This window comes from Hippocampus guttulatus, chromosome 21 (genome assembly GCF_054856545.1).
Source record: "Hippocampus guttulatus isolate MCC_2025c chromosome 21, RoL_Hgut_1.0, whole genome shotgun sequence".
NCBI lineage: Eukaryota > Metazoa > Chordata > Actinopteri > Syngnathiformes > Syngnathidae > Hippocampus > Hippocampus guttulatus.
In genome coordinates this window covers 6,080,555-6,107,106 of record NC_141281.1, presented here as the reverse complement: position 1 = coordinate 6,107,106, position 26,552 = coordinate 6,080,555, and the positions used below count along the sequence as shown (strand labels likewise).

The window sequence follows — 26,552 nt, the reverse complement described above, 5'->3', positions numbered from 1 at the left end:
ACAAAGAGGTGAACTGTGATTTTACACCTCGAGCAAGAATCTCTGTATTGTGATAAAATAGCAATCATTTTATTACATAAAGGCTATAAAAGAGATCAATACAAAAACAATGACCGGCACCAAATCCAATACCTGAAGTTGAAAAGTTGGGGGTTTTTTTTCCATTTTGCTGAATTTTAAAATTCCACTAAAATCCATCCTACTTAGTAAGAGGACGTGCTGATCAGCGGCGTGGAGTTTCAGCAGCTTTCCTGAGGGTCCGGCTTCTGGTCTTATGAGGGGACTTTACCGCTTCCTTGATGTTGGCGAGAAAGCCTTTCTTGGTTTTGGCCGGCACGGGTGACTTTGGAGTGAGCTTGGCGAGCTCTGCCTTTAAGGAGGCAATTTCCTTGTCCTTTTCCAAGGACTGAGATACAATTCCCTGCATTGATTTCATCTTAATAGAGACATAAAAGCCATCGTCTGAGCATTTTGTTCTATTTATCATTGTGACAAATGCGCTCCAAGTTCGGTGCCTCTTCAAGCTTACCTGTTCTTGGGTCTTCACCTGGAGATCCTCGAGCTCAATCGATTTCTCCAGGAAGCCGTCTCGAACCGTCTGAAGGGTTTTGCCAAGGTCGATCAGTCGTCTCTCCAAGGACAAGATCAACTAAGGGTGAAACGTTTGACGCAAAGGACTGAACCAAAGCTGTAACTCAAGGGTGACAATGTTTCACGGATGACAAAAAAGGCAAATGCTGTAAATCTCAAAACACTGAGATTGAGAGTACCTGTTGCTTATCCTCACACATCTGTTCTATGGCACTTTTCTCCTTGTGGAGGCGTTTTAAACATTCCTCCCCTGTGGGGGTGAAACAAAAAGGTTATTTTGAGGAGATTAAAGCGTCTTTGTTCACGTCTTCATTAAATACATGCAACGCCTGCAAAAAAGGAGACAAACCTGCAGCTTCAAAATCTGTCGATGGTTGACACTGACATGAGGCGTCCACAGTCGCGACCGTACACGCTTTGGTCTGGGATGCCAACTGCGAAAGCTGTCGCTCGAGGGCCTGCAGACAAGTTAGAATCCGATTTGATCGATTCACTTCATCCGCAATATAAATGGCCGTCAATTGACTGTGTCTCGCGACCTCAACTTTCTCCTGCTCTGCCGTGAACTCGTCAAGAGGCACAAAGTCATCTTCGAGGTTGCTCATGGCACTCTTGTAAGCGTGCTCTTTGATAGCGTCCTTATACATCTCGAAAGTGTTCTCCATCTTTTCTTGGTAGCTCTCCTTCAACTCTTCAATCTGTTGGCTAAACGTTCAAAGACACGCGCTCGCACCGCCGCCTTTGCGAAATGATCCCACCGTCCCCCGGCAACGCTTGGAAACCTGCGGAGTTCTTCGCTCTCCATGATCTGCTGTAACATGGCGTCGCCCATTTCCTTGCGGATCTCCATCTCCTGCTCCAGGTTTCGTCTTCGCTCGGCCAGCAGTTTTGTTCGGAGGCTATCGATCGTGTCCAATAGCTCCTGGGGCAAAGTTTTCGGGTAAGTTCAGAATTGTCATGCTGACAGAGAAGAACAATCGATACCAGATGCTAAATCTGACCATTAACTCATTCACTCCCAACGACGTTTTTAAACGTCTTTTCAGACTTGGTCCAGAATTGGCTGGTACTGAATGAGTTAAAAAAAAAAAAAAAAACCTCAAGACCCATTTAGACGTGAATGTAAAATCGAGTTACGTTCTGTGTCAGTAAGGACATGTCTGCGTCGTCTTCCTCATTCAGCAGCTCATCTTCGGACAGAAAACTTTCCAGGGCCTTCCTGTCAATCACTCCATTCCTCACCAGAGATTTGCCATTGGGACCCACCAGACACTGGGACAGAGATTCCAGGGACTTGTCCGGGATCACCTGCACCTGAAGATGACATACGATAACCCCTCAATTTGTATTCATTTGATAAAAGTGGACGAGGGCACTGCCGCCAAGGCGGCCATTTCCAGACTTACCTGTTTGGCGACAGCAGAGAACTTCATGACATGGAGCGTCTCATCATATGTCGAAGCACACTGACTCATGTTGACGATCATTGAAGCTCTTCCTTTGCCGCAGAAAACAGCCTGGAAGAGCTTGGTCAGCTTGCTCTCTCGAAAAGGGATGCAAGCGTTCTTCATTCTGATTGGACGAAAGAGCGGTTGAACTGCACGAGGAGCCCCCGCGGGCTGCAAAGACAACGGTCATCGGGACAACAACGGATTGTACTTTTCGGTCTGATTGTTGCGCAGGGCGTTGATGCACTTCCCCAGGATGAGGAGCGAGTTGTTAATGTTTCCCGCTTCTTTTAGCCTCTCGCCAAAGGTTTTGGTTTTGTTGCATCTTTCGGAGCCAGCCAAGTCGCACAGAGAAAACCTGAGGACCGCAAATTTGGTTTTGTTATGGCCGATCGCTGCTACTAGCTATGATCACAACTTCATTTCGGATCAATCAAGTTTTTTTTCTTTTGTAGGGGAGCTGGAAAAGATTTATAGTAGTATAATTCATTGAAACTTACTCTGACATCCTTTGAGCTTTGTTTCCATCCATCTTCAGCAGTTTCATGGTAAATATGCTGTGGCTGTGGGGAAAGTTAGTCGCTTTTTTAAGAACGTGAAATGATTAAAAATGTGAAGGAGTGATTGGAAGAGTGGATGTTTACCTTCTGCTGGAGGACTGGTTCATCTTGGTGGCTACAGCACTTCGGTTTTTGTTGCCAAATTGCAGCAGTTTGCCGGCTTCGGACAAACTCTGGATGTTGATCCATCGAAGATCTGAACATGAAAATGATTAGGAAACAACAAAAACAAAGACTGCTTCTTTGGGTGTCCTGAGGTTGGAGGTCATCCTCGCACCTTTAACATAAGCGTTGCCAGCACCGTCATCACAAACACGAAGAGCGGCGCGTTTCTTGGACTTGGAGCAAAAAGACGGTTGAATGAGATCGTAGACGTACTCGTTGTAGATTTCAAAGAATGCCACCCATAAAGCAAACTGACTGCTCCCTCCTCCTGTCAGAGGATCAAATTGAAGGTCAAATAATGGCAATTAAGGTCATGAAAAGTCAAAGTCTTTTTAAATCGATTGGATCTCATGGATTGGAACATTAGGTATAGCCTATTATATTCCTGAGGGTTACCTGATTGACAGTCAGATGACTGCGAAGTGGAAGCAATAGAACAGGGCAAGGGATCCGATCCGCTGCTGGGTCTCAAGGGCTCACATTCCTTCAGGCAGAAACGGAAAAGAAAAAAAATATATACACTCTCCCAATATGTAGCCATTCTGTCTATCTTAACTGCATGGCAATCATCTCACCTCTCCGAATGATGCAAAAATGGCATCTTTAGCACTTTTCTCCTGTTTGACTTGCTCAGCATCCAGATATCGTGTATCATTCCTGAGGTAGGGCTTCACGTCCATGCCTTCATACTGGCGCCCTCTGATGTACTCAAAGGTGGCATCCAACACTCGAGGCAATATTCCTGGTTCTTTTGAAGTGCCTGATTGAATTAGACAATTTAATGGCACTCATGAACAAAATAATGGCCTCATTAAAGTCCTCAACAATTTGCATTTTGACCTTGGATTGTAAAAGTTTTCCCAGCATTGGTGACACCATAGCTGAAGATCAGCGAATTCTCCCCATCCAAGAAATCCGACATTTGGCTTTGGACAGTGTGGTCGTAAAGCTCAGCCTGAGTTGTCTCTGGTCCGAAAATCTAAAAAAACGCAAGTCTGGAGCAATTATAAACCAAGAGCTGCCCCCATTGAACAAATCAAAGAGTGCAAATAAAATATTTTCATGTACATTTTCCCTATTATAGTTAGTTTTTTTTAACGAGAAATGCCGTTTCAGTTTTTTTTTTAAAAAAAGCGTGTTCGTTTTGCTTTTATTTCGTTAACGAAAATGGTTTTTCCAATTTTACTTTTCAACTATATTTTCATTGATTTGAGCTGCACATATTTAAACAGCTCCACTGGTACAGGCATTTGCAAGCTTGCAAAGTGAGAGTTAAGCAATTGTTAGGGTCACATCAGTTAGAGCAGGTTGGGGGGGAGAAAAAAATTAAAAGTTGCTGACCCTTGAAAATGAGAATTTGTGTACAGACATGGCGATACCCTTCTCGCTGCACTTCAGGGTGGCAGAACCTTTTGGAGCCTGCAGCGTCACCATCTGGTCGTTTTCGATTACTATACAATCCTAATTCAAATAAATAAATCATGTGTAAAAATTAACAGCGATTAATGAATGGTCAGGCGAATGCAAGACTACAGCACCTGATCCTCATTGTCAGAGATCTCCTCCTTTGAGAAAGGTCTTACTCGAAGGTAGACTTTCATAGTCTGCTGATCCCCTCCTGCTGTCTCCTCCTGCAAAAAAAAAAAGAAGAATGCAATTCGTAGCAGAAATGGGCTTGACAAATCTGGCGTGAGAAAGACATATGGGACGTTGTTTGACGACAAAAATCGGAAGGAATTGTATGTTGAACCTGTGGGGGCGAAATAAAAGCCACATCCATGTCACCAGACTGCATGGTTGCTGAAAAGGCGCACAAAATCCTTCCCTAAAATTTTAGATCCGAGCAAAGCGCGTTCAACAGAGCTTCTATGGTAGTTTGCCAGGCAATTAGGTTTAACTCAGAGCTGGTGTGAAGTGAAAGAACAGCCAATTAGTTTGGAGCGTTGCGCTTTGATGACGTTGCGGGTCAGCATAGAGATGCATAAAAGATGATGTGGTCCTTTCTGGTTGAAATCTGATATGATATTGATCAGTAGTTCCCCAACTTTTTAAATCAAGCATCACCATTAAAAAAATTATACAATAAAACATACCTTTCCAAAGATAGGATTCAGCCACTCCATCACAGTGATATCGTTTTTAAAAAAAGTTACATAAGGGTTCAATTTCTTAACATTTGGGCAAGTGCTGAACGTTTTGGTTCACCTATAAAGGCTCCAGTGCTATTTAGGTTTATTGTGAAATTTCAACCCAGGGCAAAACAGCAATCCTATGCTATATCGGGAAAAAAAATACAATTGCACTCCATTTTTAAAAATACTGTTTGGACAATATATACAGCCATTGCTCTTACACTCAGAATGTGTTATTTAAAAAGACCTTAAATGTGTAAATACTTGTGCCATATAAACACGCCTATGGGTGTAAAGAAGGCATTTCTTTATCACAGATTTCACATTATTTCAATGCTGGCCTGGAACGTAACCCACGATAGGATGGAGGAGTGGAGATTATTGTGCACACAAGTTGGATACCATCGATAGTGTGATTCATGTTTTTTTCCCCCCCTTAACATTCTCATGAGACTGAAACCCATTTGTCATTCATTAAAAATATTACAGCCTATCATTATGACCCACCCCCACCCAGACACACAGAAACAGACAAAAAAATAAAAGGCAGAGGAGTTTCCCTCTTTTCTTTATTGCATCAGTGCAAATTTATGCATCAGCAATGGTAACTTCAACCTCAACACCAGGCTCGATGCTGATGGAGGTGATCTGCTTGACAATTTCAGATGGGCTGTGCAGATCAATCAGACGTTTGTGGATCCGCATCTGGAAGCGATCCCAAGTTTTGGAGCCTTCGCCACAGGGGGTCTTCCTGGTGGTGATACGCAGGGTCTGGCGAGGACAGGATGAGAAATGTCAAAACCAGCACTATCAAAAGGAAACAGTTTTTCAGGTGTCCCCAAGGTCATGGCCAGTAATTGTACAGTCAGATATGACATTAAATACATATTCTGCATGAAAATTGCAACAGGGTGGTACCTTGGTTGGCATGCGGACTGGTCCCTTCACCTTCAGGTTCTTCTCCTTTGCACCACGGATCAAGTCAGCACAGACTGAAGAGGACAAAACAACTGTCACAATCACTTTTTCAACAGCTTTTAGACATGATATTTATAGGTATAATAGCTCAGAATAGCGTATTTCAGACATCAGGGGTATCAGAATGATTAGTATCCTCATAGCAAATGAGCAACACAATATCAATCTCTACAAATATACAATGGCAGACAAATTTTGTTGTGCATTGTATAATGACAGAGAATGCTTATTCAGGCTTGTTTGATTACCTTTTTCCAGAGACTTGACATTGCGGCTGGTGAGGGTGATGCGGATGCGGTGAATAGCCACCTCCGTGTCAACGGGTGCCTTCCCAGAGTCCTTGAAAGCCTGCATACAAGTAGACAAGCAGTTGCATAACTTCATACACCTCGTGCAATTCCATCTGGAATTCTAAATCATGATTATTCGAGTTCACAAATGTATTAGGCAATTACAGTGTGGCCTGTCTGAACTCAATTCATTTGTCGAGTTTTCTAGTGAGCCTAACCGCCACTACTATCTTAAAAACGGACCTATTCCGCACATTACGACTGGACGCTGATCTAATTTGCCAACTACAAATCCATACGCTTCGCTGTTATTACTGCTAAATCGACACAAGAAAAGGTGTTGGGCGAGACTTTGAATGTATTGAATTCAGGTTGCTCATTTGTAGTCGTAAAGCCAAATATGTTTACAGCCGTTTTGTGAATAGACTGCGTGTGGCGGGTGCAGACGCTACGAGGGTTAGCCGTGGTATGCTAATGTTCATATCAAGAAAAATAAAGAATGCCTTAGAATCACGATCAGATCTTCACGCGAACTTCATGAACGCAGTACCACAATTTCCAAGCGCTAAACATACCATTGTGATTATTCCTGACCGACTTATTCGGAAGAAAATCAAGCGAACAGCGGTGAGCCAGGAAAAGTTCCCACAACGTGGTTAGCTTTTCGAGAAAGAGGGCTCGCTGATGACAGTTTCCTCAATATGTACCGTTCATCCGGGTTCTTCTCACTTCTTCTTTGTGGATTTACAAGTCGTGATACCGACATCAAGTGGCAGAGCACGGAGGTGTATGTTAAATGTTATTTTTGAATAAACATTATTTTCTTAGCTGGCTCTTTGTTCTCAGCACTAGTGATGTTTTTCCACCAACTAGTTCGACCTTGAGCTGGATGTCAAGAATATTGAATGCATGGATGAAGTAACGCTCACAACGGTTTTCCATACAATGCTGAAAATAAAACAATGTTCAAAATATAATCCATACATGCATGTTTTTTTGGGAATTTATGAGGAAAGCGGCGCACTCGGAGAAAACCCACGCAAGCATGGGGGCATGCAGCGCGCTAATGAAATATTTTAAATTGTCCCTAGGTGTGAGTGTGAGCGCGAATGGTTCTTCGCCAATGTGTGACCTGCGATTGGCTGGCAACTAGTTCAGGGTGTACCCCGCTAATGGCTCGAAGACAACTGATATAGGCTCCAGCACGTCCCGCGACCCTTGTGAGGATAAGCAAATCAGAAAATGGATGGATGGATGATAAAACAGCAACAAAAAGATCAATTGCAAGTTTCAAAGGACTGTTTTGTTTTGAAATGAAACCGGAAATAATCTTCGAGTAAATGATGCGAGTCAGACAATTCTTGACCAAGTAACGGGCAACAGGGCAGTGTTAACCGGTGGTAAACCAAAGTCACCAGTTTTCTAAAAAACATAAAACGAGAGCTTGTGGGTATTTTTATGACCGAATAATACGAAGAGAAATTTCTAAAGTTTGTTGCTGTCCCGCTTCGACACAAGGCTGCGCATCATGCGGTCCAAACGCAGGCCGAGTGAGAGAGGAAAAGTTTAAAACTCTTCTTGCTGATAATCTAAAAGTTGAATGAGGGCGGAATAACACTAACGAAGGCGGACATGAACTTCGGCGTCCCCGCTAACTCGCTGCTTCTTCTACGTGCCTGCGATGAGGGGGACTACGAAACGGCTCGGGGGATCCTGGAGCCCGGAGCCTCGAAAGACTCTGGGAGGCAGAGCAGACTGCGCTCGGACGTGGGCTCGGAGTGCAACACGGCAGACTTGTTGTTGTCTCTTGTACCGGTGGACTGCACGGACGAGGAGGGAAACACCGGCCTGCAGTTTGCCTCGGCCAGCGGTCATGAAAACTTGGTCCGTTTTTTGCTTCGAAAGGGAGCCTCAGTGGACAGCCGTAACAATTATGGTTGGACGCCCCTCATGCAGGCTGCCAGGTGGGCTGACACATCCAACATCTGAATCAAGAATTCCAGTTACTGCAAAATGATTCATATACACTAGGGATGGGCGACGACAAACACATAGGTTTCAGTATCAAGCCTATTCTAACCTTATTTTAAGGTATCGGGTACTGCTGGAGACTTCCGATACCAGCCACTGATACTTAAGGAAAAAAAAATCTGAAATGAAATTTTTATCAAAAATAATTAATGTTTTGGTACTCAGTATCGATGAGTAATCAATGAGTTAACACTCATACTGGTATCACTATGAAAAAGATAGTCATCTAACATCCCCCAATAAATAGTAACCTATCATTTGCACAGGCAAGGTTTAGATCGACAATTGTTTTACACTATAACAGTAATCTTTCCTCTGTGTCTCTTTGCATGCTTAGATTTGGTCACCTGACCGTCGCCCATATCCTACTGGAGAATGGGGCAGACATGAATGGACGGAACAGGCTGGGTGCAAGTGTCCTGACTATGGCCGCGCGTGGGGGACACACGCATGTCGTGAAGCTTCTCCTGGAGAGCGACGCCTTCGTCGACGACTTTGATCATCTGGCAGCGGCTGCAGAGGCAGTCTCCAATGGAAATAACAACAACAGCTGCAGGTTTGGCCACGGTCAAATGGATGTGCACTAGTCACAAAATTATTATTATTAATATTTCTTTCACTTTCATGTTGATTAACAAGCGCATGAAAAACAAATATTTTATTGTACATTTCGAACAGTTATATAAAGTGTGATTAATCGGCGATTAATTGAGTTATTTGCAGAAACCTTGTAGCTAACAGTAATTTGCGCAAAATGTGCAGAAATATGTCGTGGAACGTTTCATGTTGCGTGTGCATTCCCTGCGCAGCGCGGTCGGTTTCGGAGCCGGTGAAGGCTGCGCAGGAGGCGGCATGCGCGATTTCATGGATGTCACAGCGCTGATGGTGGCGTCTCAGCACGGCCACGAAGCCACGGTGCGTCTGCTGCTGGAGTGGGGCGCAGACGTCAGTTTTGCACAGAAGACCACCGGCTGGGGTCCCCTGATGGTGGCTGTGCTGAGTGGGAAGGTCGGGCCTTTCGTGTACTCTTAGTGCGCTCGACTTTTAAGAAACAATGACAAATCGAGTTGTGCTCTCCGCAAGGTGTCTGTGGCCCAGCAGCTGGTGGAGCGCGGCGCTGATCCGGACCAGGTTAATGTGTTGACCAAGACGGCATTTGAACTCGCCATGCAGCTAAAACAGAGAGAGATCAAGGCTTACCTGGATTCCATCACTACTGTACGACCACAGACTGGTATGACTTCTTTTTCTGGACCTTTCTTTTTCCAAGCATCATGCCGTGCTGGTAGTTTCTAGTTAGCTTCAAAAAATCTTTTTTGTTTTTCGATATCATACTGTTCTATTCTTTGGAGTTACTCAAAATTTGCACCATTAATTTCCATTAACTACATTATATTTAAAAAATATATTGTATATATATATACATTTTTTTCACATGGTCTCTTTAAAGCCCCCATGACGGTTTAGGGGAAGAGAGTTGTGCATCGAACGACATACGTCACACAAACACCAAGCATTGTACTGCAGGAGCTCTGTCATTGTTCCCTTCTTTTTGCGTGTTACCGAGATCAGCCTTTACGACAGTTAACGCTTACGTGGAAGCGAAAGCAAAGGTGGGAAACACTTCCACAGTACCGCTTTGATGCTTCTCTGCATCAGTAGTTTAGTATTTCACCAGGGGAATGTATGCCGTTGGTGATTCATAACACCCAAGGTTTGGAAGGGAAATGGAAAGTCTTGAAAACATTTGTTTTCATGGTTTCAAAATACCCCAGTTTTGGACAGCATTTTTTGAAGTGCTTACAATGTACAAACGTGTTTTTTGTTTCTTTAACCAACACGCAGGCACACACGCACACGTGCACCTACAAGGCATCTCTTCTCAGTCTTGATTGTTTCTTCCCAGATGATGAAAGACGAAGGCCAGACGTGTTCAGCGCCCTCAAACTGGGTATGTTGAACTGATTACCTTTCTAAATATACGTTTACGGATTGTTTAGAAGTTGCCCCCCCTCCCCCTCCCCTGTCTATGCTCAGGAAATTCCCAGCTAGTCAAAGAAATTTTGGAAGAAGATCCCACTCAGGTGAATTCCTCCAATCAGGAGGGAGCGTCACCACTGATGATGGCGGCAGTGAGCGGCCAGTTAGAAGTTGTGCACCTAATGGTGGACAAGAAGGCCGACGTCAACAAACAAGATGGAGTCCACGGGTGGACGGCCTTGATGCAGGCCACGTATCACGGGTGAGCAGGAGCCGCTCCAAATTTCACAATATGAGTGAGGATGATGTCTATCAATGGTTAATTATAAAATCACGATGGAAAACGATTTTTTTAATGATGTGGGATCATGTTTTTTTTCCCCACATTCCACATCCAGAAATAAAGATGTTGTCAAATACCTTTTGAGTCAAGGGGCTGATGTCAACCTTCGAGCAAAGAATGGATACACAGCTTTTGATTTGGTCATGCTGCTGAATGATCCAGGTATCCACGGCTATGGATTAAGTAATGCAATTTAAGATTGATTTTTACTTTTTTTTTTTGACTGAAAGCAACAACATGATTTTATTGTTGCGTATGCACTCATACAGAATAGGTCATCTTCAGACTGCTTCAGGCTGTCTTTCAGTGTGAACTTACAATAGTCGCACTTACTCTACAGCAGGATACTTAATATGTAATGTTAATACTATGTCTTTCTATTTGATTTTTTCAGGAAATTACTGTTTTTTTTCCCCGCCCACTTTTGAGTTCGCGCTTGAATTACAGATTACCGTTCATTGTTTTCATCTTGGGTTTGTTTTGTCAGACACCGAGCTGGTGCGTCTGTTAGCATCGGTGTGTATGCAAGTGGATAAGGAGAGGTCCAAACACCGTGGCAGGAATTCCGTCGGTCATTCCAAAGGCAGGCTTGCCCTCAACAATGCTCCTGTGCCATCTGATGACAAAGGAGGCCTCAAGGTGAGGTTTTTTTTTTTTGGTCATTGCTATTTAGTTGCTCTCATATGCCATTAAATCAATTATAAATACTCCCTATGATGGCAGTACAGTGGTGCCTTGACTTGCCATCAAAAACATTTTGTGGTCATTTCTTTTTTTTTGAGGGTGGGGGAGAGATTAATGGCATTTGTAATAAAAAGATCTTTGAATTTGCAAATGCTTAACTGCAAAGATGAATGAGTTAAATAATGAATACACCCCACAAATGGACATGCTGGGCTGCAACGCCATTTCCAGTCGTGGTGGAATAGGATGTCAAATCGGTTCCGGCGGCTGAAGCTGACTCACACCCTGAGGCACGGCCTTTTGTCCAATCGACTGGCTCCATTCCCTGACGACGCGGAGACGTCCTTGGACGCCACGATGAAAGCTGATGCAAAACCTGCTGGTTCCGTCAACGCTGTTGTGGCCCCCACTGGTGCCCAGGGAGGAAGTGACATCGGCGCCGTCTGGGCAGTCAAAAGCAAAGACACAGGTAAGCCACAGAATTGTAGGAGTGAGAGTCGAGAGGTCAGAGTCAACTAAAAGCATCCGTAAAATGATAATTCTAATATAAATGTGGTGTCGCTTTCGTCCTCAGGTCTCTGTAGGGCGTCGTCAGAAAAGGAGGACATGCTAATTACCACAATGGTAGGAATATTTACTTTCAGGAAATCATACTGAGGGTTTATAGTACAGTACATGAAGGTGCTGAAATATGAAAAATGGCATGAGAATAAGAAGAATGTGCCGAATTCAATTTGGTTGCAGTGAGCGCATTAATAATCTCATCATATTTGGCATAATTGGTTGCGCTTACAAAGTGTTGAAGCCTTGGTAGAGGTCTGCACTTTTTCAGTGTTCCTGATGTGCTTTTCGCATTCAGCTTCGGAGTGGCGCTCCCCTGGCCCGCCTACCTAATGACAAGCTGAAGGCAGTGATCCCGCCCTTCCTGCCCCCATCCAACTTCGAATCATGGAACTCGGACCGCTCGCACCTCCTCAGGGAGGGAAAAAGCGAAGCATCCCGGCTTCCTATGCCTCCACAGAGAAAGTTGAACAGCAGCGGCAACTCTGATATTGTGAGTGTTTGTGTGCGAGAAAGATAAGGAGTTTTTATCTGCTCAAACCTTTCATGTTTGTTTTTTTTCCCCCTCTCTATTGATCTAGACATCAATCAGTCGAGTGGTGAGCAGGTCCATGAAGTTTCCCGGCATTCCCAAGGGGCCCTCGTCCTCATCTCCTTCCAATTCTGGCCACTACCACTCGCCTCACTCCTCTGGGGGTTCCAATGGCGTGGCAGGGCTCAATCGGGACACCCACAACCGCTCAGGTTCACATGGTCACAGAAACGCATCGCTATGGAAAGCTGTTTGTGTATTCGACATCCTTGATATCCAAATTACGGTCGACGGAGCATTAAATTAGTCCTGCAACTACTTTGCTGAATTGTCTTACTCGTGAGGACAAACGTCATACTGATACACCTCAAGCTGGAAATTAAGGATATCGATATAAATCCACGCATCTCATATTTTGTATCTTTCACAATGGAGTGTTCACATTTTTCCCACTAGGGGGCAGTGCAGACGGTGTTCTCGCCCAGATAGCGGCCCAGCGGAAGAAGGCTGCCGGCTTGATTGACGTGAAGACGCAACCTCCTGAGAAACGGCACAGTCAAACTCTAAGTCCACCTCCTTCCGCCACCGCCGGCATGCTAGCACCTGATCCCAGCCTCCCTGACACCTCCTCACACCCCAATCTGCTGACCTCTGACATCTCCTCAAGAAGGGTCAGAATCCTGTTTTATTTGTGTAGCGAGTTGGTTAAAGTCAGACTTAAAGTGTAAACAAACCCTACTATATCATTGGAGTTCTGTCTGGGTCTGGTATCAGACCAACGTGAGGACTGATCAGTCGTATAGATTTGTGAAATAGGAGACCCCAAATGCAACATTGCCATTATTTTAGTTCGGGTCAGTGGTAGTCACTCACGTTTTGCAACTCAGTCATACCCTACCTTTTGTTTTCTGATTCGGTGTAGATGCACCCGTTATGACTAACAAAACATTCTTCATTCCTTTCAGAAGATGGATTTGAAGAGGAGGCCTCAGTCTGGGAATTCATCCACCTCGAAGAGCACATCGCCCACTCTGACTCCGTCTCCTTCGCCCACCCCTAAGCCTCCTGGTGGGCAAGACTCCTTGTCCTCGGCTTCTTCCCATCCTCGCTCGAAGAGCAGCGGCGGCTCCAGTAGCGGAACCATTACGGATGATGGTAATGAAACACCGGCGACATGACGTGAAAGCGTGAAATAAACGTCTACTTTGTTATCGTTTGGATTTTTCAGATGAGCTATCAAGTATCTTAAAGAAACTGTCCTTGGAAAAATATCAGCCCATTTTTGAGGAACAGGAGGTACTTATTCCTTTCTTCTACACTTACTTAAAATGTTTGCCCAATGCAAAGATTTTTGTCTTAACCCTTGCATACTGTTCATTTACCACGCACACGATCGTTTTGATTATTGTGACCAAAGCGGTACGTAAGGGTTAAGTTGTAATGACAAAAACATGCTTGGCGACGTTAAATTGCTGTGCGTAAAAAGGCCGTAGTTGCAGATACGCTGATCCGACCAGCCGGGAAATTTTCCGTTTTTCCTTGTCATTCATTAGGTGGATATGGAAGCTTTTTTGACACTAACTGATGGAGACCTGAGAGAACTTGGCATCAAAACGGATGGACCTAGACAACAGATCTTGGCGGCCATATCAGAGCTCAACGCTGGGAAGGTACACAAATGAGTTCGACGGAAAATCGTTTGCCATTCAATCTCCTCTCACACCAGATTATAAGAAAAACGTTTTCATGCGTGATGGATCATTGCAGTTGGACAAAAGATGTCATCATCCTTTCCTGAGAGTGCGTAAATCAAACTTGTGTGCCTCGTTCAGGGCCGAGAAAGGCAAATCCTGCAAGAAACCATTCACAACTTCCAGTCATCCTTTGGCAGCAGTGCCAGTAACCCGAGACCGCCTGGAGAGCCGTGCTGTGAGTGTTTCCTCCCTGAAAGATTTCGTCATTTGAGGGAATGTTCATCTTTCTTGTCTTGCTCAATAGTGATGATTTGACACATGGATTGCGGGGATTCAGACCTCGTGAAGAAGCCTTTGAGCCACGACCACCATGTCGTTATTGTTTTTAATTTTAATATTGTATATTTTTGGCCAAGAAGTGTTTTTTCCAAATATTTACTATCATTATGACTTTACTACAGCGAACCTTGCCGAATTGCAGTAGAATTGGCATCACCAGAGTTACGTTTTATTTTTTTTACATTTCCTTGGTAACAAAGAAACTCACCTATTTGCAGTCCCCCCCCCCCTCTCATAAAAGCAATAACGTTCGAGCAATGAATGAATTTACATGATAGTAGGAACAAGGAAATGAATCAGCGATGACCTGGTAATGACTGTTTTAACGCCATTTTTCCACTTCAGCTCCAGCTAACTGGATGAGGCACCAGGTTCCTTCCTCCAGTAAGAGGTAACTCTGAAATGGACTGTAAACCACTGAAATTAATCCTCAAATCCCGTTGAGCCCTACTTCTACGGACACTCAAGCGGGGAAGGTGTGGCACAGTTACGACAGAAAGTAAAAAAAAAGTCCCGGTACAAATATACTTACTGAGAAAATGTGATAGACACAGCAGGTTGTAAGTTTGTCAGGAGGTTTTCAATGGCAAAACTGTGACCAAAAAAATGTGCAATTGTGAGGAAAATAAAGGGAGGAGAAGAAAAAGATATACTGGGATGCTTGTATGAGTATTTTCTGTCATGATGGAGTGGTAACAGTTCAGTTGTGAATTAAATAAACATGAATGTGCATTCATATTGGTAGTTTTTCTTTGTATTTTAGATGTAGAGACTAAATATAAATAACATTTTCCAGAGGGCCTCTCATTCAAACTTTCTCCGAAACTGAATGTACTTGGAATATATTAAAAAACTGTGTTTTGAAATTTATTTTGCCCCTGGCTATGCAACACTCACAACATTTTTGGTGTCACATGATCCTGATCTTGGACAATGGCTTTCCTGCATTGTGTGTGTGAGTATCCCGGAAGACTTGTGACTCGTTTCTAGCCACGCTGTCAACACTTGTACGCATCCATGAAAGTTGGTTATTAGCAGCTGCGTCTAACACCCACTGAGCACATTTGTCACAGGCCAGCATATTGTTAGCATAAACAGTTGCTGGCTCATTTGACCTCACCTCATTTCACTGTCAACATCCCTCCTTTCAACAGAGTCAAGTTGCCGCCAGGAATTGCTCAAGGCATCTTTTGAGTATTTGGTGTTTCTCTGTTTCCACTCATGTTGAAACGTTGTAGCACCTGCACAAAAGAACCACATTTTGAGATATTTTCATTTCTGTGTCTTAATTTCAGAGGGAAGGAAGTACATTTAAGGGTAATTTTATTGCTGTTGAATTTGCTCTGACCAATGTGTGAGGTTTCTATGTCCATTGTCCCCTGCACGCTCACACGCAGTTGCGTGCGAAGGTGGATGCAAGTAGCGTCGGCAGGGCGTAGTCTGCTCGAAATGGCATCTTGGATGGCAGTGCCAGGGGATTTATATTGATACCAAAGCATCCCTCTGGTGTGCTCTCCTTCACAGATGCCAGTATATTCACATCTGGCCCGTCACATCCTGATGTAGTTTCTCATTCTATCAATGCATTCAACTGATGAAACGTGGATGCCAAGAGTCAAACGACATCTGTCTGTCATCACTGACATCTGTCTTTGCATGTGTTGTCGTGGAATACACATCAGGACAGCAGAGGGCAGTGGAGTACACTGTCCATTTATGTTTTCCCCCTGAATTTGCAAGGACAGAGAGATTTCAGTGGCACACTTTAAAGATAATAATAGCTGTTCATGTAAATTTAATGCAACTTCCAAAGTGTATGTTTTTCTTTGATTGCATAATTTCCAACTCAAAAATATGCTGTTAATGACAAGCAATCTTTTTTTCCTGTATCGTGGCCACTTTTATAACAGATCGTCAACAACACATCAACGGAGCAAAGGAATGACGCGATTTTGATTTTAATAAATGGAGATACCCTCTGCTGAGCATGGAGAAAAATGTAATTTTAAATTTAAGAAGTAGAAGCTTCCTTTGCTGACTCTAAGGACTGTCGTATTAGCAAAGTAATTTAAAAAATGGCACTGTACTTAGAATAAAAAAAAATTCAGGTTGCCTTATACCCTGCACGTTGTGCAAACAAACTGGAATATGAAGCAAAATTATGTTAAATGAATGTTTGAATAATAGGAATATTTTATAATATTCACAAGTAGTAAAAGAAGCAAAAATCATCAACAAATCTTAATAGTGCTCACGAGTTAGTTAAACGGGGAGTAACATCGAACAAGGCCTGAGAGTTAAATCACAAAATATAAAACAGTTTTAAAAATATTTTAAAAAACCAAAATTGTGGTCAAGGCGCAAAAGGGATGGGCGAAAACTGTATTTCCTGTAAATGTTAACACGCTAAAACTAAATCATCGGACGAACGTGAAATTGGTCAAATATATTCTATTGGAATCATCAATGTTCAAATATCATGGCCAACATCGGCCGTAATAGTCAGTGGCGAGAACGTTTCCTTTTACAAACAAAACTATTCAGTGTATTTTCTCCATCTCGCTCTTGTTTTGAAGGCTAATAACGTAGCTTCCGTCCCATGCTGCCCTCTTCATTGAATTTGTCGCGTTTCTAAAACCCGACTTCGAGTGTCACCAGCCAACGTTTAAAAATCCCCGACACGTCAAATTAATTCGACAATATAAGTCCAGTTCGGCAAAGGATCGCGCTCGAGCATACTGAATTTCCTCGTAAAACCAGTTTCACAGCAGGAGAAAAGTCTTCCTGCTGGTAACTGGCGTTCCCGACCGCAGACAGTCCCTCGTTTGAATGTGCACATTAGCGGCTGGACTGCCCCTAGCGTGTGACCCCTCCCCTAACGCTGCTCTCCGGTTGCGTATACGCGTGCGTACAGTGTCGGGGTCGGTTTGGGCTGATGCCCGCTTCACGTGAATCCAGTTAAAACTCAAACTATCTTTAGATGGTTAGGATTTCAAGCTAAAACGCGCGATTTATCATCAAAGATGTCCTTAACAATACATCATATAATTTTTACTTGCTGTTTTTGTTTTTGGAGTGCTGTAATGTCACTGAAGTCCAATGGAAAAAAGCTGAGATAAAACTTGACTTGTTATGTTACGTTTCCCCCATGTTCCTTAAAGGTGTTTTAAACGTACAAATTCTGTGTTTTACTGAGGCATTGAAGTTAATGTGTCACAAATTAGACTCAAAATCAACAAGCACGGCACTGTGTAGTATGTTTTCCAATATGCGGACATCACCTGAAAGCAGCATAAACCTCGTGAAGCTAGTATTCTTATGAGCGTCTGTGTGTGTGTGCGTCTGTATGCGCGCGCGCTCTGTTTGTGAGGCGGAGTTGCGTGCGAAGAGCTCGACATGTCATTCAGAGGAATCCGCCACCTGAAGGGCGAGGAAGTGAAGGCGACTCAATTGGGTATAAAGCATCAGGCAACATCTGCCGCAAGCAGTACAAAGCTGACGAAAACATCAGCTCGGAGCTTTTCGATTGATTTGATTTTCCCGTGGATTTATCACTTGCCACTCTTGGGTGGGTACACCCCCGGCCCCGGGACGCATCTCTCTTTTTTTGTGCTTAATGTGACTCCACTGCAATACTATACTGGACTTAACTGACAACCACAGCGTGTCTGGGTGAGTTGCACTTTATTTCTAATCGGATTTATTGAGGTTATTAATGGTATTTTGCTTTTCTGACTTGTTATGCCGCAAATTTCCATTTCGAACTAATGAGTAGTTGGTATGTTATTTACCTAAACTCCGTTCTTCTGTAGTTCTCTGTAGATAGTGTCTAAATAAGCCACTTGAGTTTGAACCCAACTTTTCTCTCATGCTGTGAGTCTCAAAACAAACTGGGAGCCACATGGAAGGTTGAAAAGTCCCCCCGTGGGTTTTGTATGTATGTGTCTCCTTCCACAGCGCACCTGTTATCTCCACGGAGCGCAAGATCATGATCCCTCCTGGAGACTGCATGTACGCGGGCAGGAAGCGGAGGAAGCCCGTCCAAAAGCAGTTAAGAATCATATTTTATAATTTTGAGAAAAAAAAAAAGCGCATTGGTGGATGCACGCTTGATTAGGAGGCTTGCAATTGAGTGACACGTCAGTGGTCTCACACACACGTTGCAGCTATGATGACATTTCGACCCATGTCAGCCAAACAGCACGAATGCATTTGACTATATAAGATGCAAGCAAATGTGGTATTCTGCTTCAGCTTTCATGTCTGTTTGCAGATCGCATGACTTTTTTTCGCCTGCATGTAATTTGTATGCTCTTGTCTTTGAATATACTTGTTTTGTAGCCGCAGGCTGAATAGGTTCTGTGTGTGCATCGTGGTGTTGACACTTTATAATATATACAACATATGACCCCCCAGCCACCACCCAAACCTTGTCTGCTCCTTTCATAATTATTAAATCTGTAAAGCATGCATTTTTCAGAAGTTGTCATCAAAAGGTGACAAAAAAGGAATACAACGATACAGTTTCACGCCCCACATTTTAAAGGTGTTTTAATAATCAAGCAAAATCCTCCAGTGACGTATGATATGCCATCTATTATTTTTTTTGTTTCATTTATCGAAAGTATGTATCAACTCTGAGTCGATTGGCATAATTCAGTATTATTTAATTAAACGTTTAAGCAGTAACGTAGTTATCTTGCACGTCGACATAAATGCAATGGAGAAAAAAAATTGCATGCACCAGTAACCTAACAAAATAAAACACCCCAAAAAATTGTTATCTGTAGGGTCGTTGAGTTTAACTAAGGAAAAAAAAAAGCCCCAGTCATTACAAATATATAATTCATGCCATTCAGGACAACCATATTGTAGTTCTTAAATCATTTTTTTCTGTAAAGACATTTGCTGTTATTGGAGGAAGAACAAAACAGTTTTGTGTGGTGCACTGAAAAAGGCTGCCGGAAAAGTTCGAAGGCAGGAGCATTTGCAGAGATGATCATGTGTCTCTGCCAAAATAACAACTCGTATTTAAAAAAAAAAAAAAAAAGATTTTTTTTGTTCCATCAATTTATGGCCATCCTTTCAAAACATGCCAGTGCTTCTAATAATTGATCGTTTTATCTTGTAGAGCAAGATCATCAGTGCTCGGACAGCTAAAAGTGTGAGCTTTACGAAAAAGGGGAAAAAAAAAGGTCAAAATGTCATGTTGTTATTGTATGATTTGAAATTAGCTTTGCCCGAAACAGTTGTGTGAACAAACTGTTTCTGACCGCTTGTCACCATGTTTCCAAGTCTAGGCAAGTTTGTGAAAAAACAACAACAACACACACACACACACACAACACGAGTGACACGTTGGAATGGGTGAAAAGCTCCAAAAATATTTTTTGCCGTGACTTCATTTCCAAATCTTTGACTGACTCCCCGTGCATGTGCGGCTCACCTCACCAGGAAGCCGTCGTCTGCGAATGAGAAAACAAACCCGTCCAAGCGGCACCGGGACAGGCTGAATGCCGAGCTGGACAGGCTGGCCAGCCTGCTGCCGTTCCCGCCGGATGTCATCTCCAAACTGGACAAACTGTCTGTGCTGCGCCTTGCAGTTTCCTACCTCCGCGTCAAGAGTTTCTTCCAAGGTAAAGAGGATGACATTTGTAAGGACTTGTGCATGTATGGCTAAAAGAACTCAGCAGGTTTTAGACACACAGCGAGGAGCATAATGAACGCACAATATTCTGTATGTTTTTGAGGACATTTTGGGGGGCAAAATCTGTCCCCCTAAACTGAAGGATTTTGCTCAACCAATCAGGAGAGCACATATAGAAAGCGCACACTCCATTTTAAGATGCCTTTACCATGGATGCTGTTTGCTAGCACGTGTTTTTAGTTAGAGTGATTCAAGATTTCAAAAGCCTTTTCTTTCTCAAATAAAGGTGCACTGTTGTCATATTCCGACAATTAAAAATCATGCAAAACAATCCAGGAGGCCACCGAATCTGTGGTCCACAATGCATATCGCTTGAGAAAAGTGACTTTTCTTCCAGTTTTTGCCATTATTACGAGTGACGTCTCAATCATTTGGTGGAGGGTCTGAATTTAAGAACGAATTCTTCTTTTTTTTTTTTTTTTTGAACATTTCTCAAGGGCAATATAGAAAGCCAACTTTTGTTGGAGTGTTTGTCAAATACTTAAATGCGCTATGGAGGTTATCATTGGATAGCTACACACCTAAATGCGAATGCCTTTTTGTTTTAACGACTATTTGCTTGAACTCGCCTTGCTAACGGAGGCCTCGATCAGCCTTGCGAGTGGTGAAAGGAAGAAGCAATTAAGTTTGGTATGATTAATTTCCTGCGCGGCCTTCCTGCGTCGCCACTTCATTCGGCACGACTCCCGATGGGGGATCAGACAAGTGCGGATGATTTCTATAGGATGTGACTGACAGTAACACGATGAGCTCTGATCTACCAGGAAACCGACCCCAAATCCCCATCTTCCCTTTGGGTTTTGTAGACCGGCGTAATGTAATGAAAACGTTATTTTCAGGCCCGCGCTTGCTTTCCCGCCCTTTCCGCGCTCTGAAATCCACTTTCAAATAGGTTTGGAATGCCTTTGAAGCACAGAAACATCTTTTCTTCGAAGGAAACAATCGAGAGGTTGTCTTTTCACCTTGCTTGAGAGGAGTCGGCGAGCAACCGGAGCAATTCTGTTGTTGTAGTTTGAAAGAAGAGCACTATCTAAGACAAAAAGTGAATTTCAAGTTTATGATGCACGTTTTGCAGAATGATTGCTGGTTTGCAGACATTTTAAGGAACCCTTAGCTTGGACTTAACTGAACTGATTTATTTGTGTTTATTTATCCGCAACATCCACTGAGTGGGAGTGACAGGCAGCGCAGTTTTCACACAAACGTCCACCCTGGTCACCCGTTCTACTCATTTAGCTTAGCCATCACGCAAAGTTGCAGTACAGGTGCTAATCGGACTTATTAAATGTGCCTTTCCCGGGCGACAGCTCACGCAGGGGTAAAGACGACAAGCGTCTCCTCGGGGGAAGAGCCTCGACGGGAGGTGTTGACGGTGTCGTGAAGGGAAGGCTCGGAAAATGACAGCTCAGTGGAGTGTGCGAAAGTGACGAGAGGTGCAGTGGCAAGCTGTCGAAAGTGACGGCGGGTCCGGTTTTGCTCTTGTTGTGGAGCCATTGCGGATTCTTGCATGTACGCCACATGCCTGCATGTCACATCGAAGATCTGGACTCATTTTAGGAGCCTGGCTTTGCACGCTCATCAAGGGCTCTCTGTTGAGTTGCTCTACTTCTGTCAGAAATCTTATCAGCGGTGCCGGTTGACCGGCTCAAGTGTCGTTTGATGCTCCACTAATGAAAATAATTAGTTGGACTGGAACCGAGGCCTTTGCTTCATTATAAATCTGCAACGTGCGCCCGCCGCCCTCTCCTAAAAGTTGTTTCTCCACTGACCTTTGGATACACTCGGCACGGAGCGCGTCCTTCTATATTCGACAACAACAATCACATTGTGGCGCCGGCGATATTCCTCGCGCTTCTTATTTGCTCACCAATATGAAGACCGAATCAAAGTTGATTTCATTGACGCTCATGTACTTCTGGTTTATGTCCACTGGAGGGACTTTGTGAAGTTGTTATGTGGCAAAGCACAGATTTGAGAGACTTTGGTCTGAGCACAAGATGTGCCCTTTTTAAGAGTTTTCCTATAAATGGTGTGCATCAGACTGACAATAATAATTAACCCTTGGCATCAACAATACAAACACCCCACCAAATACCCATACAATAAATGTCACTTCCCATTTCCTTTGTGGTAATATTTGCTTGCTTTTTAAAAAGGGGGGAAAAAAATCCTACATTTCTATAAAGGGAATAGACAAAAATATCCCCTAGCTATTTTTTCATAAACCCTTAAAAACGTGTGTGTGTGTGTATATGTGTGTGTATATGTGTGTGTATATGTGTGTGTGTGCGTGTGCGTGTGCGTGTGTGTGTGTGTGTGTGTGTGTCTTGGGTGACTGAAATTCCCTCCTCTTCCATGTTACTGCAATTGTTGAGCTTGTTAAATATTTACTCTCAGGATTAACTGTCTCTCCTTAGTTGTCTTTCTGCCCCAATTACCTTTTTTTCTCCCCTTGAATGTCGTTTTTAGGAGCCTGCCCGTTTGGCTGTCTCGTTTGATATTTTCAAAACAGTTGTATTTTGTCAAAACAAAAATGAAATGTTTAGTATACGGTATGTGTAGGTTTAAGGGTTGATCTGGTGCGGTACATTATCGCATAATGTCAGCTTTAGTTTTAGAAATGTGTCGTGTGGTATGGTCGGGTACAGTATACGGTAGATCAAGATCCTGGGTAAATACGTTCAACCAAATAAGTCAGAAATTGTGCAATCTGGCACTCCTTCGAAGCTTATTTGAAACCCAGTGACGTTTCAGCCGTTGTGGCCTGAACTGGTGTTCCAGTGTTTGCAATTTTAACAATGGGACACGGTTGGCCAAGAAGGCATGGCGGCTCTTTCTACTCCATGAAAGACCGGCATATATTCAATCATTTGGCCTGGTATGTACGTCTGCTATAGTAGAAACAAAATGAAACGGAATGATTTGAGCTTGACGGTTGCAAAACAATGGGCTAGCTCATGCCTGAGGCTAATTTAAATTGAAAAGATGCGATGAAGGTTAAAATCAAGATATTGTCTTGCCTATACGTCGCCGGACTACGGCACCGACGTCGTCGAAAATAGAAGCCGTCCAAAGGAGTGCTTTAACACATGTCGATGAAATCCGAGATCGGAACAGAACATAAACGCCGCTTATATTTGTTCCCAGATTGAAGCTCTTTCTTTTCACTTATCAGCCCATCCGTCAACGCTAACTGATGCTGCCACTCAAATAAATACCTGAGGAGTAAATATATCCCTGTCGCAGTGAGGCGTGCATACATAAATGTGATCGTCTGCAAGCCCTCAATTAAACCCTCAACTGTCATACCGTTTGACGTGATGAAAAAGGGGTGCGCATAACAATCATTCAGGTAGACCGAGAGTCACAAATTACGTGTGCAACCGTACGACAAATGCGTGCGAGGGAATGTGCGCCATTGTCTGAGATGCCTTAAAAAGAGGAAGAGAAAGGCAGCCGGGACGGCAGACTCACGGCAGTCCCACGTCGTTCGACAGACAGCAGACAGCTTCAAAGGGATTTTTGCTTACGGGTGGAGAATGTGAAACGGGTCACATTATCGATGGACTTTGTTTGTACTCAACTCTCGCTGACCCTCGACAGCACTACACCGTCAAGTTGAAGTTGAAAAGTTGACCAGTGGTACCGCTGTAAGAGTTATTTTCGTGAAAAGCCCTTTACATTCTGCTTGGGTCCAATTTGACTCATTTTGGACATTTGAAAGCAATCCAAATAATCTTTCCGACACCCTGAAATTTGCATTTTATGTCCTGAAGTGATCCAAAATCTGCGAGTCCAGTCAAATTGGACCTTTGTGTTACGCAAATGTGTGTTTCGACGGGGACAGGGAGGAGTTTGAAACTGTCCCGAGAACTGTCGCCACCACGTTTTCAGAGGTTCGGGCAGAATGGTGCACCTTTCGGTGGGTCATGGGGAAAAGCTTGAAACCGTGAAATAGGATCAGAATGATCGTACGAAACATAAGTGACAGATGTCATGTGACTGACCAGGGGTTGTAGCAAAAAAAAACAAAAACACGTGTGCCTTACTTTTGACCGTTATTTAGGAAAAGGTAAACCTGAGCAAAACCGTGTCCCTGAACTTCCCCAATATTTTTCAAATAAGAAATTAACAACTCATCACACTGTGCGGTGGATGTTCTTTGCTGTCGTTAAAAAAATAACTAAATAAAAAACGGACACACAGTAGTAAAATAAGCTCAACCGAAATGAAGTAAAACAAAATAAAATAAAATGTAAAAAAAATAAAAATCATAATATTTTGACTGAACCCTCTGACGCTTGTCGAATGAGTTGCACCGACGTATAAATGGTTTGAAATTTTGTGCATATTTTTTCCTCACCGCTTGTTGCAACCTCCACGGAATCGACTGATTTTACCTTCACGTATTGTCTTTTGATCATTTCATAGTTGATCAACATTGTTACCTTCACAAAGGCAGTTTTCCCTCCCGCATTGGATCTCATGAGCTTGCGCAAGTGGCCAGAACGCGGCGGGCGGGTGTCTGACGATCACTTAGCTGCACAGTTCAGTGACTCATTTGTTACGTCTGTCCACATCTTTTCTGAAGTGAACTCAAACCTATCGAAGGTCAAAACCTCTGCCCTTTGCATTTGCCCCCCCCCCCCCACCACAGCCTCCCCCACTCCTGTTGTTTGACCCCAGCCCAGAGCCAGTCACCCAGAGCACAACAAGCAAGTAATCACCAGGAATCAGTTGAACCCGAGTGTCAATGCGGCGAGCCGTGAAGAAAAGCTGACGTACTGTTTAGTGGAATTCTTCGTCGCTCTGGCCAACCTCACTTTTGAATGCTCCGACGTGCGTTTAAAGTCTTCGCAGCCAAATGCCAAATGTCGCGCGCTTGCAGCTCAAGTGGACTGAAGTGTTGTTTTACCGCACGAAAACCACCGGCCCGCGCATCCATGCCAACGTGGACAAACGCGACGTCGGGGCTCCGATCGCATTCCCACGCTTTTTTCTTTTGACGTTTCGTCGCCTCTCGGCTGTTATACTCGTGTTGGTGAAGAGCGCCCGGGCGGAAAATGGTTTGGGAACCTCTCGATCCGCGCGCTGGGGAAGATTTGCTCTTATGCACGATGATCACCTTCAAACGGGGCAAGCGATGGAGTTCGTCACGTCATTGTCGCCGCATCGCTTCTGTCGCCACCTCCTCCTTCACTCAGCCGCCAGCTCGATGTCTCTCCGTATTTCTTTGATCACGACTAACATGTTATTTCCTCCCCTTCGTCCTTTGCCCCGATGGGGGTTCTGCATTTCTGCTTGTTTCACGGACCTCTGTGAAAGCAAAAAAAAAAAAAAAAAAAAAAAATCACCTCTCTGTCTTCGTGGGCTTCATAAAGAGTGCGTGACCAGGCTAAATGCCAGCGCTCAGGCTTTTCTCCTTCCTCTTTCCTCCACATGCAATGTCGGTCATTCCGTGACACCAAGTTGTGCGCACAAAGGTAGCGGTATGGATGCGTTCTACGTTCCCGCTGTAAAACGTTAACGTGTTCTGACAAACCTCACGCAGGATCTGGGACTGCTCTCCAGAACCTTTAAAAAGGGGCTTTTTACTGTTGAATCATCTGTTTGACGACAGCTTGGACTATTTGGAAGGGTGAAAACGGATCCAATGTTCATCGCCGACAGTAATAGAATTCCACCTGGTCAGAAAAGGCTTTTGTTCATTTTTAAAGAGGTCGATAAAACAATAATCTGTGTTGTGATATGAATTCTCCTTTGGAGCCCGGTTTAAAAGTGTTTTGCTCAAACCCAACTACATGCAGAATCCAGTGAGGACTGTTTTGGACCTAAGTTTTCTTTTTGTTGTAATTTGGTCCTATGGCGTTATTTCGATTGCTTGGTGAGTTTTGAAGCCCATGCGTGCTGGGCCTACTATTGTCTGCAGAACATAATCCATAAAAAATGTCTTCCATTCAGTCATCGAAGATGAGCTCTGAGCTCTCACAGGTGGCCTGAGACTGTGTTTTAATGCATGTTCTCATGCTGGTTTGGGTTTCAAAAGCTCTTTGATTCCCTTTGTCGTTTCCAACGTAGTTATTATCTGCGCTAAACTGCGCGCTAGTTGCATGTCGGCTCACTCTCCCCCCCTTCGCCCCGCACCCTCATGCACGTATGTTGGTCCGCTCCCCGGTAATGGGCCGCACAATAGGCCAGCCATGCTAATCCCTTGTATGTGTCGAGAAGCATGAATAGAGACGCCGCCGTATGCGTTTAGGATCCTCGCAGTTAACTCATTAGTTGCTTGAATCAAAGGCATGACACTTGCTTTGTCCCTGCCCGGCGTCTCGTGCCACGGACATTGAACTCGCTTGAGTGAAGTCGGACTCTATTGGCTTGGGGGGGCCAACAAAGCCCTGCGGGATCACAAAAGGCCATAAGTGAATTACTCAAACCAGTGCCAAGGGGGTCCCCCGTTAGACGCCAACTGTAACAGCTAGTGGCAGCCGTGCGGCAACGGGAGGCGTGTTCCTTT

General features: G+C 43.9%; 4 protein-coding genes, 1 long non-coding RNA gene and 1 other non-coding gene across 6 annotated transcripts in view; 2 read left to right on the top strand and 4 right to left on the bottom strand.

Moving 5' to 3' along the window:
• Positions 1-223: 223 nt before the first annotated feature.
• On the bottom strand, positions 224-4,648 carry LOC147186865 (kinesin-like protein KIF20A). The gene is made up of 18 exons (XM_086102186.1): positions 4,515-4,648; positions 4,303-4,395; positions 4,106-4,225; positions 3,605-3,743; positions 3,340-3,524; positions 3,161-3,248; positions 2,877-3,032; positions 2,684-2,795; positions 2,540-2,602; positions 2,251-2,397; positions 1,998-2,163; positions 1,729-1,905; positions 1,374-1,513; positions 1,131-1,296; positions 941-1,049; positions 771-841; positions 530-649; positions 224-436 (listed from the first exon to the last, which is right to left on the bottom strand). The coding sequence occupies exons 1-18, from the start codon at positions 4,557-4,559 to the stop codon at positions 224-226; spliced, it is 2,310 nt and encodes a 769-aa protein (XP_085958312.1). The 5' UTR covers positions 4,560-4,648.
• Positions 4,649-5,436: 788 nt separating this feature from the next.
• On the bottom strand, positions 5,437-6,887 carry rps20 (ribosomal protein S20). Its single transcript, XM_086102582.1, has 4 exons — positions 6,740-6,887; positions 6,123-6,222; positions 5,815-5,888; positions 5,437-5,667 (listed from the first exon to the last, which is right to left on the bottom strand). The coding sequence occupies exons 1-4, from the start codon at positions 6,740-6,742 to the stop codon at positions 5,485-5,487; spliced, it is 360 nt and encodes a 119-aa protein (XP_085958708.1). The 5' UTR covers positions 6,743-6,887; the 3' UTR covers positions 5,437-5,484.
• Positions 5,956-6,020, bottom strand: LOC147186864 (small nucleolar RNA U54). The gene has a single exon (XR_015099085.1). It is a non-coding gene; the product is annotated as a small nucleolar RNA U54 (small nucleolar RNA).
• A 656-nt stretch (positions 6,888-7,543) lies between the features above and the next one.
• Positions 7,544-15,064, top strand: anks6 (ankyrin repeat and sterile alpha motif domain containing 6). The gene is made up of 18 exons (XM_086101630.1): positions 7,544-8,128; positions 8,533-8,751; positions 9,005-9,203; positions 9,279-9,429; positions 10,102-10,146; positions 10,233-10,437; positions 10,574-10,680; positions 11,006-11,157; positions 11,434-11,671; positions 11,777-11,826; positions 12,062-12,256; positions 12,345-12,507; positions 12,752-12,966; positions 13,261-13,450; positions 13,524-13,591; positions 13,849-13,965; positions 14,128-14,224; positions 14,674-15,064. The coding sequence occupies exons 1-18, from the start codon at positions 7,797-7,799 to the stop codon at positions 14,721-14,723; spliced, it is 2,793 nt and encodes a 930-aa protein (XP_085957756.1). The 5' UTR covers positions 7,544-7,796; the 3' UTR covers positions 14,724-15,064.
• Positions 11,512-25,504, bottom strand: LOC147186861 (uncharacterized). Its single transcript, XR_015098964.1, has 4 exons — positions 25,161-25,504; positions 19,775-19,956; positions 15,449-15,569; positions 11,512-11,645 (listed from the first exon to the last, which is right to left on the bottom strand). It is a non-coding gene; the product is annotated as an uncharacterized LOC147186861 (long non-coding RNA).
• Positions 17,684-26,552, top strand: part of ahrra (aryl-hydrocarbon receptor repressor a) — a 53,191-nt gene continuing 44,322 nt past the window's right edge. The window contains exons 1-3 of the mRNA XM_086101631.1: positions 17,684-18,000; positions 18,286-18,378; positions 19,783-19,964. Coding sequence (XP_085957757.1) covers positions 18,317-18,378; positions 19,783-19,964 — 244 coding nt within the window. The 5' untranslated portion in view covers positions 17,684-18,000; positions 18,286-18,316. The remainder of the gene's footprint in view (positions 18,001-18,285; positions 18,379-19,782; positions 19,965-26,552) is intronic.